This window comes from Ambystoma mexicanum, chromosome 5p (assembly GCF_040938575.1).
Source record: "Ambystoma mexicanum isolate Mex_15411 chromosome 5p, UKY_AmexF1_1, whole genome shotgun sequence".
Classification (NCBI taxonomy): Eukaryota; Metazoa; Chordata; class Amphibia; order Caudata; family Ambystomatidae; genus Ambystoma; species Ambystoma mexicanum.
The window spans coordinates 147,108,849-147,130,550 of NC_090930.1; the positions used below are offsets into that span (position 1 = coordinate 147,108,849).

The 21,702-nt window shown below is 45.4% G+C and overlaps 1 protein-coding gene across 3 annotated transcripts in view; it reads left to right on the forward strand.

Annotated features, from left to right (window-relative positions):
- The window catches only part of LOC138480803 (vascular endothelial growth factor receptor kdr-like), a 1,018,894-nt gene that overhangs the window by 178,531 nt on the left and 818,661 nt on the right, over nucleotides 1–21,702 (forward strand). For all 3 annotated transcript variants that reach the window (XM_069612549.1, XM_069612547.1, XM_069612548.1), the window contains exon 2: nucleotides 12,714–12,810. In XM_069612549.1, the coding sequence (XP_069468650.1) occupies nucleotides 12,714–12,810 (97 nt within the window). The remainder of the gene's footprint in view (nucleotides 1–12,713; nucleotides 12,811–21,702) is intronic.

A 21,702-nucleotide genomic window follows, 5' to 3' on the forward strand; every position in this document is an offset into this window, starting at 1 on the left:
AGTTGCCGCCAGACTCATAACACTTACCCGATTCTTGATATCCCGGTGCCACCGGGACATTGCAAGTCCCGGCGGGATCATGAAGTCAGGCGCCAGAAAATGTTGTTCCCCATTCCCGTGAAGTCCTGTGGGACTCCATGGGAGTGGGGAGACAGAAACACCAGCACCATTGCTAACGGTGCTGGTGCTTCCGTGACAAGTTTGCCTACCGGGACCATTGCGGCCAGCAGGCCGAGCGTGGCGGCCCCGACAGGCAGACTTGTAGTGTCGCGGTCAGGAAAGGGTGCTGGTACGTTGCTACCGGCAGCCCTACTTCCGGAACGCCACACTTGTAATGGGGTCACATTTTTGCGAGATTAATTTTCTTTTGTTCTCAGCAGAGCCTTTTTTAGGCATGGCGCTGCAGCGAGGCGTTTCCAACTGAAATCCCCCTGCCCGCTCCAATTAATAAGCAAATCTGTGTCTATGACTACAAATTGATTTAGAGACCATACATAGGCCCGACGAACATAAACAGAAGGAGTAATTCCTTCACACTCAGTTCTGTTTTAAGGATTAGATGCATTTTAATATCTTTTCTTCTATTTTAGATGTTTTTGTGGTGTCACTTATATTTGTATTTTTTGCTTAGGGTTTTTTTTAGAAGTGATTTTGTATTGTGCTCTCATATAATGAGATCTTTTAATGACTTTGTATCTTAATAAAATATGTGTATGTAATATTTTAGTAGTTTGTGTCTGAGGGAATAACTGTTGATAATTTCAGTTTTTTTTCCTTTCCATTAACGAAGTTTTGTGACATATAGCAGGTTTTTAAACCGTGGGTGCTAATAACAATAATCACTGGGTCATCTGGCTTAAATTGGGCCGCAAGCTGTTCCCGTCTCATGAAGGCAGCAGGCCGGTGATTATTGCTGTATTCAGTTACAATGATGAAGTGATTTCAAATGAATGTTGTTAAAAGCAGTAAAGGCTTCATTTTATTAGCTGTACACATATGCATTAGTTACCTCTTGAAGACTGGAACATGTGCTTGGGTGTCTGAGATTGCATGGCTCTACAAAGTCAGCTACTGTAGTAATTGGAAAGACTGAAATACTCCTTAGTGAAGTCATGAAAATGTCCACTCATTCCATTTAAATAAAGGTACTAAACAAAAACATGTTGCTAGAGGGGAGTGGTAAAACAGTCTTGTATTGCAGGGGGATTGTATGGCGTTCTTGTCTGTGTGCACCCTGCAGTGCTGCTATTAAATGTTTGGCAAACCAACTTCATTCGAGCTTGAGTCCTGCTTTTATGTTGCATGACAGAAGTGTGTAGAGAGATCCTGGCAGTCGTAATAGTGACTCCTATCTGCAGAGCAGACAGTGATGCGGAGTAAACACAGTATGCAAAAATATAGAAAATTCCAGATGCACAGCTATATATATCGAATATAGCGATGTTCACACCATAGGGTTCCAACAAACATCATACGCGAGAGCAAAGCTCAAGTTGTCGATGAGACCCATCTGAATTCGATTTTGATGTACAACCTATGTTTGGTGCTTGCCACGGCCATAATCCCATATTGTGTATACCCCCCTTGCATCTGTGTCCCACCCATTGAGCTGTTCCCTTGAGCCAGCAGTGCAAGGAGTATAGAGGGGGACCTTGGGGGGACATGCGTAGCATATAAACATCCGTTTCCTACCTGCCTCATGTGACTTTCCATAACCCCCAACACCAGAAATACCCCCATTCTGTGTATTTCATGTTCCATCCCCCAAAGCGAAAAAGCCAACATAGCCACAGGAAGCAACAATTGGTGCCGGAAGGCAGACGGCTCTTGAGGGGCACCATGATTATAAAAGATTCACAGCCAGTCACTGCTGGTGAATGTTTTGAGCAGAGTGCCTTGCATAGTTCAACAAATTAGTGTGAGTGACTGAGCATAATAAGGGAGGCAAAATGCTTAAGTGGGGTTCGGGGATACCTCCTCCCCCGAGAGACATTTCTAAAATAATGGTTTGAAATTCTGCACAATTTTTGAGAAAGAAATTAGGTGAAAAGCTATACAATTTACAATTGGTTCTCAAGGGTAACACATGAACAACCAAGTAAATGTCAGGATTTATGGTCAGCTGGTGAATATTTTCAGTGTTGGGGCCTTACAATTTTCCAAAATTAGCATGAATGACTGTCCGTAGCGAGAGAGCCCAACATAATGTAGGATGGTTTGGAAGGATTCCCAACCTAGGAATCCTTTTTATATAATGTGTTGAAATAGTGCATTTTACAGCAGAAATGTTGAGAAATGTGTGATAATAGACAGACAATTTACTATTGGTTCTGTAGGGTAAGACGTAAAAAAAAAGGCCAGTCATTTCCATGTCACCAACAGTACACAGGGGCACTTAACCTTATAATGAGGCTGCCACAAGCATCTTTCTATGTCTGTAATATTGGTCACTGTAAATCACTTGCATGAGGATGCAGCCACAATCAGTCTATGCCAGTAACAATGGCCACTGTAAATGTTTGTTTGTTTGTTTGTTTGTTTATTTGGTATAGCGCAGAACCAAACCCGAAGGGGTAGCTGGGCGCAAACAGTACAAGATTACTTAAGAACTTAGTTACAGGAGAAATACAATTTATGCAGTTCGCAGTTAAATCAAGAAAAGTGCAGTTTATACAGTTCACGTTAGATCAAAGGTAAGTATAGAGGGAAAGCAGAAGGAAAAGAAGAAAAAATGCGGAACTACGGTTCAGTCTAGTTGATCGGATGTCATTCAGCTGGTTGCAGACGTCTAGTGTCTATGTGGGAGGGGAAGGTCAAGCTAAGTGTCATTGGCATGGATCCAAGTGAGGACTTTTCGCCTGAAACTAGAGTAAGGTTGGTCCATTCTGAGATCCAAAGGGAGTTTGTTCCAAGTTTGCGCAGCTATGATTGGGAAACTAGAGCCGCCGGCTGTACTCTTTTTGTATCTAGGCATCACTAAGGTGAAGGCGTTGGTCAGTCTAGTGGGACGGTTTGAGGTTCTCCTGTGGATTCTATTGGCCAGATACGGGGGGCCAATGTTGTTAAGACATTTGGATGTGAGGGAGAGTATTTTGAGGGTGATCCTGTCTTTGATTTTTAGCCAATGGATATTTTTCCTAAAGGTGGAGATGTGGGCTCTGTTAGGAATATTTAAAGCTACTCTGATAGCGTTATTTTGGAGAGTTTGTAGTTTGTCAAGGATATACTTGTTAGAGCCTGCATAGAGGGCATTGCAGTAATCCAGCTTGGATATGATGAGAGCATTGGCTAATGTGATGCAGCTAGCCTCAGTTAGAAAAGGTCTACATGCTCGGATCAATTTGCAAGTATATGCCGTGGAGGATGCTAGAGAGTTCGTTTGTTTTTTGAAGGTGAGCGTTGAGTCAAGATAAACCCCGAGGGTTTTGACTGCAGGCATCACTTTGATGACGTTATTGTCGATGTTAAATGAGGCATAGTTAGGGTCAAGTTTTTTGATAGCCAACGCTGAGCCAATGATCAGTAGCTCAGTCTTGTCGTCGTTCAGGCAGAGGCCATGGGATGCCATCCAAGCCTGAATGAGGAGATATATCTTATTTACTAAGTCCGTGTCTTCTAAGAAGTTACCCGAAAGGGGGATTATAATCTGAGTGTCATCTGCGTAATTAGTGTAGACAACACCCAGTCTGTCCAGCTTATCAAACAGGGGCTTAGTAAAGATGTTATACATCGTCGGAGAAACACATGATCCTTGGGGGACACCGCATGAAACTTGTATGGGATCAGCGGCTGCTGAGGGGGAGAAGACTCTCATTGTCCGGTTTGCAAGGAAGGATTGTACCCAGGTTATGGCATCACTTGAGAAATGAGCGGCTGAGCTTAGGTGATTGCATAAGACTGCATGATCTACCAAGTCGAAGGCCGCAGATAGGTCAAGGAGGAGTAGCATCGCTGTTTTACCATTGTCCTTCAACTCGTCAATTTGGGTCTTGAGGTCAATCAAGGCTGTTTCAGTGCCATGAAGGGGACGGAAGCCAGATTGCCGTGATCCTAGTAAATTGTTAGTTTCTAAGTAGTCCTGGATTTGCAGGTATGCTACTCTGTCTATAATTTTAAGTAAGAAAGGGACAGTAGTGATGGGTCTGTAGTTAGTTGGTATAGCAGGGTCAAGTGTTTGTTTTTTTAGCAAGGGAAGCACCCAGGATTGTTTGAGGTTGTTAGGTACTAGATTAGACTTAAAGGATGCATTAATGAGTTTCGAAATGAAGGGTGCTAGGTCTCGAGCTGCATCTTTTATAATTTGGGCCGGACAGTTGTCACCTTTACAGTTGGAGGGTTTTAGAGATAGTATGATTTTTTCTGTCTCCAATATGGATATTTTTCTGAAGCTAAATGGGTGAGGGGTGTTAGATTGGTTTGGGAGGAGCTGAGGTTGCAATATGGGTTCTGTAGGCAGGAGCAAGGAAGCTTTTTTGTTAGCAATTTTAGATTGGAGCAGGCCGATTTTACCCGCCAGGGCATTTTGTATATTAGTGCACCAGGGCTTGTTTTTAGGAATGTTGTCAGGTGGGGTTATGGGTGTTTCCATTTCACGGAGGATGGAAAATAGCTCCTTAGTGTCTGATTTGGCTTTGGAGATTCTGTCATTGAAGGCGTTTCTTTTAGTGCTTATGATTTCCTTTTTATACTGTTTGGCGAGGGTGGCTAATTTGGTTTTGTTCTCCTCAGTGGGTGAGTGTTGCCAGATAGACTGCAACTTTCTTTTTTGGATTCTAAGGTCTTTCAGGTATGGCGTGAACCAGTTGTTAAGGTGACAGAGTTGTTTGCTTTTGCGCAGCTTGGTAGGGGCAATGGAGTCAAGTGCCTTGATCATAGAGCTGTTGTAAGCTTCTACAAGCGACGTAGGGTCTGTGATGTTGTCTAAGTTATTGAGAGTAGGGAGAAGGTGGGGTAGGAGTTGTTCTGATGTGATGTCTTTTTTACTTCTGGTGGGAAGTGGCGGGGCCATGAGTATAGGTTTGGGCCGGATAAGGTCTAGTGAGGCATTGAATACAATTAAGTGGTGGTCAGTCCAGGATTGTGGTATTATGTTGGTAATGCTGATGTTACAGTTCCGATCAGCAACCCAGTCTAGGGTTCTACCTTTGGCATGAGTAGGAGAGGAGACTTTTTGAGATAGGGCGTAGTCATTCAGGAGTGAGGCGACAGATAGGGCATGTTTGTCGTTGCTGTCATTAAAGCCCAGGTTAAAGTCTCCCAGTAATAGTATTTGAGCATGGTCTTTAGTATTGTTGGTTATGATACTGGTTATGTCGTCTTCAAAGGTTCCCAATGGTCCAGGAGGTCTGTAGATAACATGCAAGGTGAGAGTCCGGTTGCAAGAGAGGTGCAATTTGGCAGTAAGGAGTTCACAAGATGAGAATATCAGGGTAGTAGCTAGTTTGATAGGTAAGGTAGCTTTATGAATGATGGCTAGGCCGCCACCTTTAGTGTTAGGTCTATCGACTCTTAGTAGTTGGTAGCCGTCTGGTATAGCTAGCATGATGGCAGGGCCAGCCGCGTCATGGAGCCATGTTTCGGTTATGACTAATAGGTCTAAGTTTTCATTAGTTAGGGTGTCCGAGATCTCAGTAGCATGGGCGACCATGGATCTTGCATTAATGAGAGATCCAATTATTGATAAGGTACTAGTTGGTTGAGTCGAGGGGGGTTGTTTATTTTTAGTGGGGGCAACTCTTTGTGACGGTGGCTGGTTAGTAGATATAGGAACAGGGCGAGGGGTGGTAGGTTTGGGGTATTGCGAACGTTTGTTTGCTAGATCGATATATCCTCTGTGATTGTGGTAGGAAGATGGTTCATGAAGACAGGACAGTCTTGCCCTCAGTCTCATGTTTCTGTCTTTAGCAGGGTGTGAGTCCGCGGTTGCAAATGCCATGGTGGTAAGGAGGCTCAGAGCAATGTGTAGAGATTGGTAATGGGTGATTTTCATTCTGGTAGTGGACAGGGATGAGAGGGTGGGCAAGTCCAGGTTCAAACTAAGGGCTTGGACTAGGTTGCATGCAAGGGCGTGTAGCTGGTGGTTCGGTGCCAGAGAGGTCTGAGCAGTCTGTAAGGAGACCTGTATATTGGCAGTTAGGTGATCTAGGCGAGAACCAGGCTAGGTTCTATGTGGGCAAAGCGGTGGCAAAATAGGCAAGTGTAGAAGGCTAGCTAGGTAGTGTGTCACCTAAGTGTGTCAGGGCGACTAGAAGCACATTGAAGTATATAAAGTGGCTAGGGCAGTGTTATACCTAATGACAACCATAGGGCAGGGGCACAAGTCAGGTGAAGTACTATCTGCAGCGGCACAGATTAAGGCAAAGGTCAACTGTAGTCTATTGGCGCCCATAAGGCACAACACAAATTGAGGCACAAATCAGGTAAAGTCTGATGGCAACCATAGGGTACAGCACAGATTGAGGCACAGGTCAATTGTAGTCTATTGGCGACTATAAGGCACAACACAAATTGAGGCACAAATCAGGTAAAGTCTGATGGCAACCATAGGGCACAGCACAGATTGAGGCACAGGTCAATTGTAGTCTATTGGCGACTATAAGGCACAACACAAATTGAGGCACAAATCAGGTAAAGTCTAATGGCAACCATAGGGTACAGCACAGATTGAGGCACAGGTCAATTGTAGTCCTTTGGCGACTATAAGGCACAACACAAATTGAGGCACAAATCAGGTAAAGTCTGATGGCAACCATAGGGCACAGCACAGATTGAGGCACAGGTCAATTGTAGTCTATTGGCGACTATAAGGCACAACACGAATTGAGTCACAAATCAGGTGAGGTCTGATGTCAGGTTAACCTTGTGCAATAGAGCTGCATCAGGCTGTGGCCCCAATCTGTTTATGCATGTAATGTGGTAACTGTAAATCACTTGCAAGGGACCGCAGCCACAGTCTGTCTATGCCAGTAAATATGGTCACTGTAAATCATGTGCATGGTGCTGCGGCCACACTCTGTCTATGCCAGAAATAATAAAATCTTTAAATTACTTGTATGAGACGGCGGCCACAATCAGTCTATGCCAGTAATATGTTCACTGTAAATCACTAGCAATAGAAACACTCGCTCACACTCCAGCCCAGATGCCTACACACTCAGAAACACGTGCGCATGCACACTCACACACAGACTCTATAATGCACATGCATACCTGCACACAGTAATATACACACTCAATTCTTGCAGACACACAGGCACAATCTGCATTAGATACAGGCACTGATGTCCACATACACTACAAAACCCTGACCTTTTCTGTTTAACTCTTCAACTGCTCAGTAGTGAATATTCTCTTCTGACAGAGCAGAGAGTGGGCAGTGGGCGGGAACAAACCCAGGAAGTTCAGCACAACCCGGAAGGACTAGATTATATATCGGCTATGCCAGTGCAGCTGATTTACCAGCATTGGTTGCTTAAAAACCCAGCAGCAAATGTGCATGCAGCAATGGACAATCTGGGACTCTAATCACACATTTAAAAAATAGATAAAGCAAAACAGCAATGTGAGCACTGGGATGGAGAGGAACTGGGAAACATAGAGGGGCCCGAGGGGTGACCGCCAACCCTACCCCAGCCCCGCCACTGCCTCCTGGCTCCCTTCCAAAAAACTCTTGCATTTCTTTCTCCCCCATCTCCAAACAGAAAATCCCCCATGCAACCTTGTATCTGCCGTCTGCCCCATTTCCCTCCGCTTCCTCTCCCCCGCACCCTCCAGCAGTATGTAGCTGTCTGACAGCATGAGAACTGTGTGGTTGCCATTGTGACAGGTTTGTGTCTCCCACACTCAAAGTCAGCAGCACCTTGCATTGCAGTAGACCCCTGACAGTCCCACATGTATGTCTGCTGGTCATTCTTCAAACCTGGCTTGATCACCGAAGCCCCCAGCTTACAGCACTCTGGATGACCAGAACAGAAACCCAGATTGGGGGACTTCGAATATCAGGACATTATTTCTGGCCAGCTTGTATTGTCTCTGGAGGTTTCAGTCAGGGAAGATGTCTTAGCAATACATGAACAAATAACCATGCAAGATTAAAAACTATTAATTTATTTTTTAGTGCATGTTTGTTAGTACTAAAAATGTAAATACCTCCATAGTGTGTTCAATTTTAATTAGCACTTATTTGCCCCAAGGCACATCATTCTCATAACAAGCACTATTGTCACACATGCAGAAGCAAATCCCAATTGAAAAACATAACAGACATCAAGTTTCCAATTAAATATTGCAAATAGCTTTTCTTTCTACGTTATTTGGGGGGATAACGGTGATGTAGAGCTGATTAACAAGCTCTCTGATTTTAATTAAGTATTTTATCATCTAGTCACGCTAGGTTGGTTCTGGTTTCCCAAACTCGATGTGGGCATTTCGCCGTGCCGCGTGCCCATTCTATCATCATAAAAAGGAAATAGGGCAATGGATCTCGGAAACAAGGTGGCATCCATCTTTTTCTTTAACAGTGTTTCGAGCACAAACACAAATGACTCAAGAATAGAAACGTATGTACCTAGAAACTTCTTAATCTCATAGTCCAGGTGTATGCCACCTTTGGCCCGCATAGTCTCTACACTACAACTCCCATCAGCCCACACCAGCCTAGCAGTTGGCGAGTCACAGGTTCGAGAGTCTCTCTCTGACATTCCTTCCCCTACATAGGTGTGGGCTTTAAAATGGACTCCGTATGAGTCCTGCCACTGGGAGACCACAATGGCGGTAGCTCGCACAGTGCAAACAACTATTTACTTACTTCAATTCGAGCTTAGCTTCCACCATTGTGCCCCTGCCCTGCCTTACAAGAATGTCACCCATTCCTGATCACTTCCTGTCTCGCTCTGGGGACAGGAAGTGATCAGGAATTGTCACACATCGTATTAACGCCCAGATAGTTTAAACTCTGCCCCCTGCTATCTCAGCTCAGCTCAGATAGGAAGGTTAGCGTTTTTCTATTGCGAAAGGAAGGAGCAATTGGGCACTGGACTAGCTGCAACGTGACGTCACCACTACGCCAGTCCAGAGCTGATTTGTGCTCTTGCTACAATAATTAGAATTGGGGATTTGTGGGCCTCAAGATATGTTTCCCCTCCTCTCCCTCACATCATGTATAGCATTACAGTATTACAACCTTCAGAAACCGACATTGTATTCACGGGTGCAGCAACCACTCCCCGTCAGCCCTGTTGGCGTATCCTAATGCACACAGAGACCGAGACAAGGAGAGAGGCAAAACGAACAAATAATGCAGTGCCTCTGATAAGCTACCCCCATAACACTCAATGTGACAGTAATGCACCAGAAACAAGAACGACCAATGGCAACGCATGAAAAATAAGCATTTTATTTACAAATCTCTTTTGGATCTCCCTTGATTAGTTCTTGCTAAATCAATATAAGTTACTAACATATTGTCAACTTCTACTTTATAATAACCATAGCTCGAATCTCTACATGAGATGAGTCTCAAGTCACTTCTCCTTTAACTAAACCATCTGTTATCATCAATTGACCTTCTGAATCCTAAAGCCCTCTTTCCATCTGTTCTCCAAGGAAAGGTATAACTCGGCTAGAGGCTCTGAAACCATCTGTATTACTGCTGAAACAAACCAGGGTGCATAACACAAGGAATCAACCTGGGCATCTACAATATTGGAAGCAAAACAAAGCACAATGCCACAGGACCTGAATTGCATACTGCTCCGTCAGGCAAACTCAACATCAACATTAAAAAGGCATTTCAAAGAATAAATGTAATCCTGACATTTAGGTGAGGCTCAGAGCCCCACAGCCCTCAACCCTGGCATTGAATCAGCAGCATCCTGTGTCTGTGAGCTGAAAGTCTATGTATAGGGTTCCCCTCTTACTTACAGCTCCCACTGTCAGACGAATCCCCCAGCTTCTGGTTTCTGGATAAAAAAGTAGCTCTCATTTGCATCAGGATAATGGTAAACAATATTGGTGGCACAAGTTCTGGGCAAAATTGTTAAATTCCATTCCGCCAGCCGCAGAAGTGTAAACTGTAGGATTTCGATCCATTTCACTGAATTCCACCATTCTGCCAGCACTGATCATCGAAAAGGGTGGCGCAAAGTTTCTTGTGCTGTCTTGCAAACTGAAACAAGCCGCACAAAATGTTCTTGTGCCACTGCTTGAACCTAGCACAGACCAAAAAGAGCAGAAGAAAGTTTCTTGATCCGCTGCGCGAACTAGCTCGACCTACCATGAATCAAACAAAAAGCTGTGCAAAGCTTCTCTTGCCACTGCGGGTACCCAGCATGGTTCAAATAAATCATGCAAAGTTTCTCTTTCCACAAACCAAAACCAATACGGATCTAAAATAAGCCATGGATTGTGGAAAACCGAGCAAAGTTTCTCGTGCCACTGCACAAAACTAGTATGGATCCAAATAAAGACCTGCTCAAAGTTTCGTCACTGCACGGGCCTATCACAAATCGAACATCACACAAAATTTCTGGTGGCTCTGCGCAAAGCTAGCATGCTTCAGAAAAACCTGCACAAAGTATCTCATGTCGCTGCACGAAACTAGCACAAATCAAAAAAAGACCCATGTGATGTTCCCCTCTTGCTACACAAAACTAGCATGGGAACGAAACACCACACTCCACGCGAACCCGCACAAAAATGTGTGACATTTCCGTGGCAGTGTAATTGTAATGTTGATTTCGCAGATCGGGTGGAACCTGATTCCAGTGAGGATTCTGCACTTGTCGCTTTTCTGGTGAAAATTGCGCTCACCCTTAGGTACCAGTTCTGTGCTTTTGGTTTATTTCTCAGTGGGAATCCTCAGCTTTGAGAGGATTTATCTATCTAGGATGCCTTGAATTTCCTGGCTCCAGGCCTCAACGTCACAAGGTGCTTCTTCTTAGCTCCACAGTGAGCTGCTGAATATCCATCAAAATAGAAAATGGAGTGGAGCAGGTTCCAAGAATGTACTGAACTGCACAATCCAACTACGGTCAAACTGCCTAGTGCTTTGCTATGCTAAATGATAACATACATGACTACATGAATGAATGATTACATGCTAATTCAAAGCACGCTTCTCTTAGAGTCTGAGATATGACTTCAAAAACTCATTTGTTATACAGTGCTGCTTTTCACTGCAAAAGCGAATATATGCCCTTAGGATCCTCTTTTAGCATTAAAGCGCTTGGCGCTAAGCACTACATGTAATGGTTTAAGTATTGAAGTCTGTACTACCCTTAAGCATATATCACAGTACTATCTTTGCTATCTATACTTAAACATAATATAATATATCCTCACAGGATCCAATATTGGAATCGATGTGATTATCTCATTCAGGGCGCTATATTGTACCTGTTCCTTTAAAGCTAATGCTAAAATAGTTCTTCTCTTACGAGGTGAAGTTCTGAAATGAGATGGTGTCTTCCCTATTCCTCGGCCCGGCCCCGTGGCAGAATGAAATGGAGCTATATAGGCCACACGCACATGCCATCACTTAATTTACCACGCAAAAACAGGTTGCCAGAAACCTGCACCTCTCTGCCCAGTGCATGTCGTCTGTTCTGAAGGTAGGTGTAGGTGTGCAACAAATGCAGGTGACGCATGCACTTTCTTAGCCCGAGGTCACATGACTACATTAGGATCAGGAACTCACTCTCAATACATCCGTTGATATTGAGGTCTCAGAATTGGGGTCCACTGAGGCTTGGACTCCAGCCCAACCCTGCTGGGGGCCCAGTTCAACAGGAGGAAGCACAGAGGACTTGTCCCGATGAATAGCATGAATGAAAGTTAGCATATCGTCCAAAGGTGTTAGCACATCGTCAGCGCCTCAATGCCTCAGGGTTGTTTGTGCGCTTTACAAATGAAATAAGTAAATAAATAAATAAAATGGGACACAGCCTACTCAGCCTACTCAGCCTGCGGCTGCTCCAGGCTACTGCAGTGGACAGAAGGGTCATCAATAACCCTTCTGTCCATTGCACTTCACCCTGCGCCTGCTGGACCAGGCGCAAGCGAAGGCCTCGGCAATTGCTCTTATTGGGGAGCTCGCCTCGTTTCGTATGTGAAGGTCGCACACATATGAGGCTATGCCCCCTGTATGCTTATATGTGTGCACCTGCTCAAAGATTCACAAATACATAAAAGCAAGGGCACTTCAAGAGGTCCGCACATAGGTGCAGGTTTGTGACTAGGGCAGATGGCATACTTATAATATGCTTTCATTTGATGTGCGCAAGTGTACAGGGGGGACATGTTTTGTAAATAAGTCCTCTGTGCAGGGGTGTTGCTAGGTCTGGAAAAGATCCGGGGCTAAGCTAATGTCGGGACTGGTGGGACTCGGGGCTAGCTATAGCCTTTTGGTTTTAGCCACTGAGCTTCTCTCCGGGGCTACAACCAAAAGACCCAGGGTTATAGCCCCCTAAGCCCCCCCTAGCAACGCCTCTGCTTCTGTGCCCAATTAGCATGGCTGAGCCTCTATACATGTTTGCACCGAAGAGTTGGAGCTATGAGGTCTGGTCGTGTCTGCACTTAGTCATGTATTAATGAACTGCCTTCGCTTTGGATCTGGAAATGATAGCATGTCTGAAGTGAGTCTCTCCTTCATTGCAAACAGGCGAGCAACAGGTGCTCAAGGTATTAATGATTGTATGTTTCCTTCTTGTACTCAGGTGCGGAAGAAAGGAAAAATCGGACCCCACCAGAACTGGACCGCTCAGCAGACCACACTGTCATAAACGCAGGCGAGTCACTCACACTAACATGCAGGTAAGTGCACCCACGTGTTGCCTTATGGAAGAGCGTGCCGCACAATATTAGCCTATCGACCCGAGGCACATTAACCCTTTCCCGTCGGTGTTTGTTATGGCTGCATGCGATGTCACGTCTGCTACCCCTCTGATTTTGGCAACATTATTTCATTGCTTATTCAACCTTTGCCTCTTGGTTCACCTAATCAACACGTGCTGCACGTGAGGCCTGCACAATCAACAAAAAAAGGAAGTCATTGTGCATCGCTGTAGTTCTAGAGAGTTCTGCCCATATTTGGCAAATATATATTCATCAAATCCGTCTTTGCCGAATATGGGTAGCCGAATCCATTGGCCACCGACAGGCCCGCACAGGAAACACAGGATGGGGAAATGCGTAGACCACTTTCTATATCCATTGATCACTGCGTGGGTGCTGCAACGACAAGCAGGTGAAGGGGGTTGCAGATATGAGGGCATGGAGGGTTTAGGGGGCATTGAGTGTGAATAGAGCGGCTGGAGGTGGGGTGGAGTAGTGCAGTCATTGGGTTTCAGGTGAGTTGGGCCTCAGGGTGGGGGTGATGGGGACAGAGACACCAATTCCGTGAACAGACGGGAGGGTGAGGTAGGTAAGGGAGGGATAGGGCATGGTAGGTTTGGAACAGCAGGGGTGAGGAGGGCAGGGAATACGAGTTTAGGGGATTCAACCGGTGAAACTACCGGAGAGGAGATCATGGGCGTGATTCAATGGTGGTACTCGAGGGCTGGTGATAGGACGAGATATCATGCGGGTGAATCACACAGAACTTTCTGGAGAATCATTCTAAGTGGACAGATATTGTTTGATGATGGATCTGCCGCTTGCGCCTTCCAATGTGTCCGAGCTGCTCGATAGACCCAGCTGTGCATGACAATATTGGTCACTTGCACAAAAAATGTGGAACCTCTACCTTCACATTCCATACTTCTAGGAACTCCTTCCATCTAAGAAGTCTTCAGCCACCAAAGGAACAAGTAATACGGGAGAATAGCAAACCAGGAAAGAGCATTTGGATGAAATATCCACAGCAGGTGTGCACATTGCGTCTATCCACTCCAGCCTTGCAAACATCAAATGTTACCAACTTGTTGACGCAGACACCAGTAGGATTAAAATGGCAAGAGATTATTTGTGGTGCGGCAGGTAAAGGCATGTGATGTTTAGTGTGGGCCTCCAAGCCCATCCATGTTTTTCATGTTGAACCTTTTCCCATTGTCCATATTAGAAGACAGTCCGTTGAGCCATGAATGGCCAACAATGACATCTCGACTTATTTGTTAAGTGGGATAAACCATAGGAATGGTGCTTACGTGTATTTATCTCACCCATCGCCGTAGGGGCTAGCATTGAGTCGAACAATTAATACCCCGCTCTGGATATTATTGATCTTATCTAGTTCCTTAAATCCAGCCATTCCCAGAGGAACCCCTGGCCTGCAAGATATGGTTCCATGTGATAAAGTCCCTGCAAAAATGTCGCCTGACAAAAAAGTCGCCAAAAAATGCCTGTGGTTTGCACTGACATTATCACATTAAACGTGTGGGGGACACCCCTGCAACCATCAAAACCTTTTATTTTAAAGGAGAGCGGCGGACACCCCCTCAACCACTGATCCCCTTGACCCCATATATATATATAGTTACCATATATAAAGCCACCACAGCCTTTTCCCGGCAAACAGTGTCTGGTGACCATATATATGGGGATATTACCAAATACACAAGTTATTAGGTTCCACAGATGTGGGTACATTTCTTGAAGGAATGGACATTAATATGAATCCATGCACCATACAGTCTCTGTGTGCAATGTTTGGCTTCTAAGGGGTTATGGGCTGGCATTTGACCAAAATCCAGATATCTGGTTTGGTCCCAATGTTTCTATAATTGTTTAGAGAAATGTGAAGAGTTAAAGCTGCAATCTGTCAATTGCTGATTCAGGAATACAATTCTAATTCAGAAATCGGTATTTTACAAAGCAAGCTCAAACTGTATCCTGCAGATCACCTGCCATACCTAAATACTACATAAATTGGGCTGTTAAAATACAATAAATAAAAGAAACTTGTGCAATAAAAGGAATACGAGTGATATGGATTACTTGTGCTTTAGGAATAAAAGTAATTTGACAATAACTATCAATGTATAGCTTCTTATAATGCTGAACACTAGCCAAGTCTCCAAATATTAGTGTAAGCCTCTACTTCCCAGTGTAGTATGGCAGTGCTAGAGTTGGCCATGATTTATATTGAAGATACTGTACCCCCTGGAGTCATGTGTCATGTATATTAGACAGGGGTTTGGAACCATTACAAAGGATCCCACAGAATCCCAAATTGGAAATATAGGACCTCGTTATAAGTTGGGCAGTGCGGTAAAAATGTGCTAGTAATAGCAATACCGCTGCCTTACTGAACCTCCCAACTACGAGTTTGGCAGTGAGGTGGAGGAAAAACCTCCCGAATAATGCTAGAGGTTATTTTACCGCCTTACCGACAAAATCCGCTAATTTTGGTGCTATTAAAAACAATGGTAATGCCACCAAAATCCCCCATGGAGTCCTATGGACTCCATCAATGGGGACTAACACCATCAAACCGCCACTTGTAATCCGGCGGTAATACAGCCGGACCAAGTGGCAGTAGCAGTAATTCCGTTTGGTGGTATCTCGGCAGATTTATCACAGAGATACCACTGAACTCGTGATGAGGACCATAGTCTGGAAGTACCACGTGCTTTACGGTTTCAGTTCATGCCAAGGGGGCCTGGGTGTCTAATCGGATTATAAACTGCATTCATTGTCTAGTTAGCTTTTCTCGGATGTCTCCCAGATGCCAGTCCATCTCTGGTTCTCCCCTGTAACAATAGTGTTATATTTTACAGAGAACTCTGTGCTTGATTCGTTCTGCTTCGAAGCACTGCAATAATAGGTGTCCCTATTGCAAAATTGAATGCAAAACAATTCATCGTCCGTGGGAGGTTGAGTTGGCTGAGACAGGATTTGAACCTCAGGCTGTCGATGTGTCTTAGGCAAGCTCTTAACTCCTGAATTATCTCCCCAGCTATACAATTTAGGACATCAAGGGCCACTGGCATCTTTGAAAAATAAAAAATAAATGCTCTAATTGATAGTTATTATTCCTCCCACATATTCGACAAAAAGGGCATTTCACATATTTCCGAACAAGGTCACAACGAGGATTTGACGAATTCAGCATTTAGTTGATGTGCTTTGCGTACTTCCCTTTGCAACCTGTTGCTTTATGGCAGGTGCCCATGCATGTGCCACATTCTCCGCATAATGGAACTAGGATTGTGGCACATACGGAAGTGTTTCAAAGGGCTGTGATTACAAGGGGGACCTTTAGGTACACCGGGATAGCACACACGTGCTACGCAAAGCCATAGTAAACCTTCTCAAGATGCTACAAAGAGCTTTATGAATAATACACAACACAACTCCTATCTACTGTCTGCATATTGACACTAACAGCTCATTGCAAAGGTCTGACAAAAGAGTGATCAAACTCTCAGCACTAGTAGCACTTGTACATCTCTGAACTGCTGCATCAAAAGGACATATGCAGCAATTCACCTCTTGGTGAATCAGAAAAGAATTGGCATGAACTCCAATGATCTCCCCAAAAACAGAGGAAACAACTAAGAAAATCCAAGGAAGCTTGATTTCCAGCTTTGGATCTCCAGCCTTTCAGTAGCCACCGCTAGATTGCGCAGTGATGGAGGTTGATGGAATTGCGCTGTAACTTTGGGGTGGTTTTCTGTTTTCCTTTGCTCTTTGGAAGGTAGGCCATGGCCCTTTTGCCAATGTAGGCGATCACTAGCCTGATGATGTTAATTTGTCATGGCATGCGTCTATGAGGTGAGCTATATTTTCAGGTGCGAAGATGCTAAGTCTTGGGAGGATAGCTCAGGGGCAACATGCTTGCCTTAGAAGCAAGACATGGGCAGCAACACAGGCTCGATCCCTGGGTCCGTGCTTAGAAACCTCCGGGTACTAAGTGTGTTAAAAATAACCTATCATATCACTAATCCAATTTTCCTACAGCATGATCGCCACTCTTCACCTGCGGCAGCCATGGACATGGAGGAGGGACTCCATTTTCATGGAGATCCTCTTGGGAAGATGTTTAAGTTGTGTGAACAAACCAGGCTATGGCCTTGCTGTGGCTTTCTTTTCACACGAACGACCAGGCCTTATGGGCGGGGTGCTAATATCAATAGCGGCTCATGTTGGGGGTTGGAGTGGGTGGCAATGAGAAACACATGTATTACTGATGTCACATGTGTTTCTGATAATAACATTGTTGAGATCTTCCGGTACATGCACTTGCATGTAGCAGTGTTTTGAAGAAGTCAACCTGTACAATCCATTTTAGGTTATGCTGACTATCTAAATAACATTACCTTGGATACCATACGTTTATTCTTGAATTATTAATCCCTGAACTTGATCTCTTAATATTGTTCGTTCTTATTCATTTTACTTTAATATATCCTAACTACTGTTTGTCATCACAAACACCTTGGGTGTGTAGGGGACGCAAATTTTCCACAAAGTGTGGGGTGTTTAGTCAGTCTTTGTTGCTTGCCTTAACTGGCTGGTGAGCCAGGATTGTCTTAGGTAGTCATGTCCGGATGGATAGGGATGTGGGGTCTGAAGTCGGTGGTGATGTATCCTGCATGGACCAATGGGGCCCGTTCGGCGGAGACACCGCTCCTCGCGCATGGGCGTGAATCCATTGGGTATGTCACAATGACTTGTGGAAAGGGGGACGCGAATCTAGTACGCATGCGTGGACTGCTAATAAAAGCAGCATGGTCAGTTTCCCTGAGACACTACTCACCGCGCACGTGAGCAAATCCTTTCCTGCGCACATGTACATAACTGCTCATATTGCCTAATTATTCTTGTCGATGGTTTGTGTGGTTACATTTCCTCTTGGTTAATCCTAATTGGGTGTGGTATAGAGCTTGTCAGCCCTATTTACTCTGCGCTTGCGCGCCAGTGCCTGAAGGCACTGCTTCCGTGGAGCTTGTGTAACTTTTTTAAAAGAATGTTTACATAAATTTCGATTACTCTTTGCATGGGCATGGCTTGTACACCTGTGCTGAGGCCTTGAAACAGCACAATATTCTCACCTTGCTGCAGACAATAGCTATCAAGCAGTACATGCTCCCTATATATGGTTGCATATATCATATAGGCGTATAGTCCTGCTTTTTGGCCCTCTAGTAAACAGATTGTAGGGGGAGTTACACCTTTCTACTGCACATTGCTTACAGATTTGGGTAATTGGGGCTTGAAGGCAAGCTTTACCATTGTTGATGATGCCATTCTTAATGGTACAGAGATCAAAAGCATTGTATGCGCTTTGGTAGTAGACTGTAAGCTACAGGCTTATTTAGTCTGCCAGAAAAGGCTAACAGCTCACGTAATAGTCGCATGATGACCGGCCCTTCAGCGTGCATGTTCTTTGAGCTGGGCCCATTTATTGACAGTTCTCATGCAGAACGCTGCTCTAATCCACAAGGACCCCGGGCTCAAAACCCCTGGCTTATATGAGGTTTGCATCATTCACTACTAATGAAACATTTCTTGTGATGAACATTCGTCCTTCTGTTCGATACACAAGCAGCATTCCAGAATGTAGCGTTGGCTTATATTTGTCCTGAAACCAACTAAGAGAATAGCTGGAGCATTGAATTTCCCTGAGGAAGACCTTCAGTGGTCGAAACACGTATTGGCTGTTTTTTTTTCTGTTTTGCTTAACACAGTTGATGCATTAAAAATCAATGAAGAGAACTTTGTCTTTCAAGTCTCATATCTGAATAGAAGCCGATGAGCACCCAATGAACTGTTACTTCATTCAATGATCAGATTGAGCGCATTGAGATCCAGACTAACCGTTTCACTATTTCTGTTTTTTACAGAGAAAACACTCATTCAAGCCTATAAATATACAATACAAAGAACAACTACAAAAGCAAACATTATTGGTTTTGCTAAAGCTTGTCTTTCAATGCATTAGTTCATCAAAAGGTGCTGACATAAAAAGTGACGTCTTAATTCATTCAGTATGACTAAGGAATGACATATGACAGCTCTGGAACTCTAGGAGACTAAATCATCCCAGGAGAAGCTGTATTCCTAATCCTGGGTTTCAGAACACTCTTCTCCGTCCTGATTAGGGCTGCGTACATGGAATGTGTAAATACTGGATTAGTTTACAGAATTTATGCTGGTTGCTTCCTGTAAGAAGGGGTTCACTTTTGAGTCCTCTGCGCCGCTCCACAGAGAACAGACAACCTGGGTTCTCAGCTTGCCCCCACTAGTGTGGGTCAGGTTTGCGAACTTGTGAATACCCTTTCATGTCCCATATGAGTATACTTGTAGGAAATGATGTGACGCTGATTGGTGGTATGGTATGCAGGAAGGATGGGAGTCTCATACAAGAAGCCTAGTGCACAAAGGTACTGTACTTTCCCGTTCAGATAGCACAGCGGGCTAAGCGCTCAGTCTGACATCTGTGCGCAGCCTGATGATAGAGGTCCGAATCCAAGCAGGGCCAACTCAGCCTTTCATCTTTCCAAACTCAGCCTTTCATGTTTCTGAGGGTAATACATTGTGTACCACGCAGCTGGGTAATGATATCAACTGTTGTTACAGCGCTTTGATGCCATCAGATGAGCTGGCGCTATATAAAAACTGGTATTATTATTATTATTAAAAGGAATGAGTGCTGTGACGGCCACCAGGGGGCGCAGAGACCAACATGCTCTCTCTGTGAGCTCCGTAACCGACACCCCGGAAGATGAAATGAGCCCCCATTTTTCGGAACCCCCCCACGCATTAAATACGGAATCCTGCTGTGAGAACGTTCCACCCACCCCTGGGAAAAATCCGGATTAAAATCGGCCCTCCACGACTCCGGAAAACGAAAAGAGAAGTCGAGAATTCCGAGCCCCGCTGAAATCGAAACTACTGGCGTATTTTCAACCGCCAAAGAGAGGCCTGGAGGCGTGAGTGCAGCCGCCGGGGTGAAGGTGCCCCTGCATACGGATAAGAGCCGCGCCTACCGATGCGGTGAATGCGAGGGAGTGCGGCGCGGGAGAGCCGTTCATAGACCGCAAGGAAAAGGACCCACGGCGGGGCAGCACTGGAGGAGACACTGAGGAGACACCGAGTGGAGCCGTTGCAGACCCGAGACTTTTAAGGTGGGCCCTCCGGCAGAGCTAACCGGGATAACGACGGTGCGCGCACCCCTCGGGGGTTGGACCGCCAGAGTCGACAGGTGACTGCGCTCACCCCTCCCCCGGGGATTTGCTCTCCCGCGCGGCCCACCGCCCGGCCACTGTACCGCCCAGCGCTGCTTCATTTGAGGCCCATCCACAGCGTACCCCGTGAACAAATGGGACAAAACGCTGCAATCATCTGAAGGCGGCCAGGCGAACACTCAGCACAAGGCACAAGGCACGCACCCCAGCACAGGCATTCAAATCCATAGACGCTCCGCCTGCGTGCTCACAAATCGCAGGGGAACACCCGGAGCTCAGTGCGTATTCTCCGATTCATACGCCTGCCTACAGTACTCTCATAGGCGGGAACGTATCAACACATCCAGGCACAGAGAACCTGCCCGTACTTCATGGGGACACGTTTGGCCTGCCAATAAAGGACTTTGCCACCCTCCAACAATATAACAGTGTTTTGACACTATATTATCATTTGGGAGCACCAACACTCATGATACGCACTAGGTGAGGCGACCAAAATAGAGGCCTAACGATTACACCCACACCCCTCTCTGACCCGGCAGCATCTCCATATACCAACCCCATTTGCACGGGGTGACTGCACAGACTCAACGGAGAACGTATAACTGCCCTCCATCGATTGCAAAGAGGCAACACCAGACACAACCACCCACATTCACAGTTGACAGTAACTAGCCCTCGCTCGCAACTGAATGGACATTCTAGCGCCTTTGCAGCAGCGCATACTACCCCACAAAGACCCTTGGGTAAAAAAAGTGATAACGCACACTTACTCCATCAGAGGCAGCAGTTAAATAGGGGGCTCACTCAAAGGCACGGGCCCCCCACCCTGAGGAACCGATTAACGTTTAACTGTCACACCCAAGCCTCCCCAATATTGTTACCTTCCTTCAAAGTGAGAGGGGTGCAGGCTGCCACATCACACCCCACCAACGGTGATCTTTATGAATATTAAGCACAAGCTAGCTTACTTCGCCTACACCCCCACCTCGCCCATAACCTCCGATGCCAGGATGGCAAACTGCGTCACTACAGGAGACAACTTGGCGGCAGCAACAAAAGGAGACATAGCGGCTCTACTAGGAGAGATCAAGAACCTGGGCACCAACATTGGTGGCAAAATAGACAGAATCACCCAGAGACTCAACAGCATGGAGGATAGGCTAGAAGGAGTTGAAAACAATCAGGCCTCCATTGACATGCTTGAAGGGCAACTCGATCAGAGAATGACGGAACTTCTGACAATGGATGATGAGGTGGATGAACCGGTGACAGAACAAATCCATAGTGCAGGTGGCCCCGCAGGTGGACAACGCTCGGTCCTCGCCCGATTCCACCGTTTCAGAGACAAAGCTAGAATTCTTGAGAAAGCCAGGAAGAGCGAGATGATCACGCTGAGTGGAGCACAAATCTCTATCTACCAAGATCTTTCCTCCTTGACCATGGCCCTCAGAAAAATGTGTGGTCCTCTGACGAAGAAGCTCAAGGAAAAGAATGGCCGATACAGATGGGGCTATCCCTTCTCACTCATGTTTGAGTTTGAGGGGACCAGATTCAGACTAAGACCAGAGAAAGA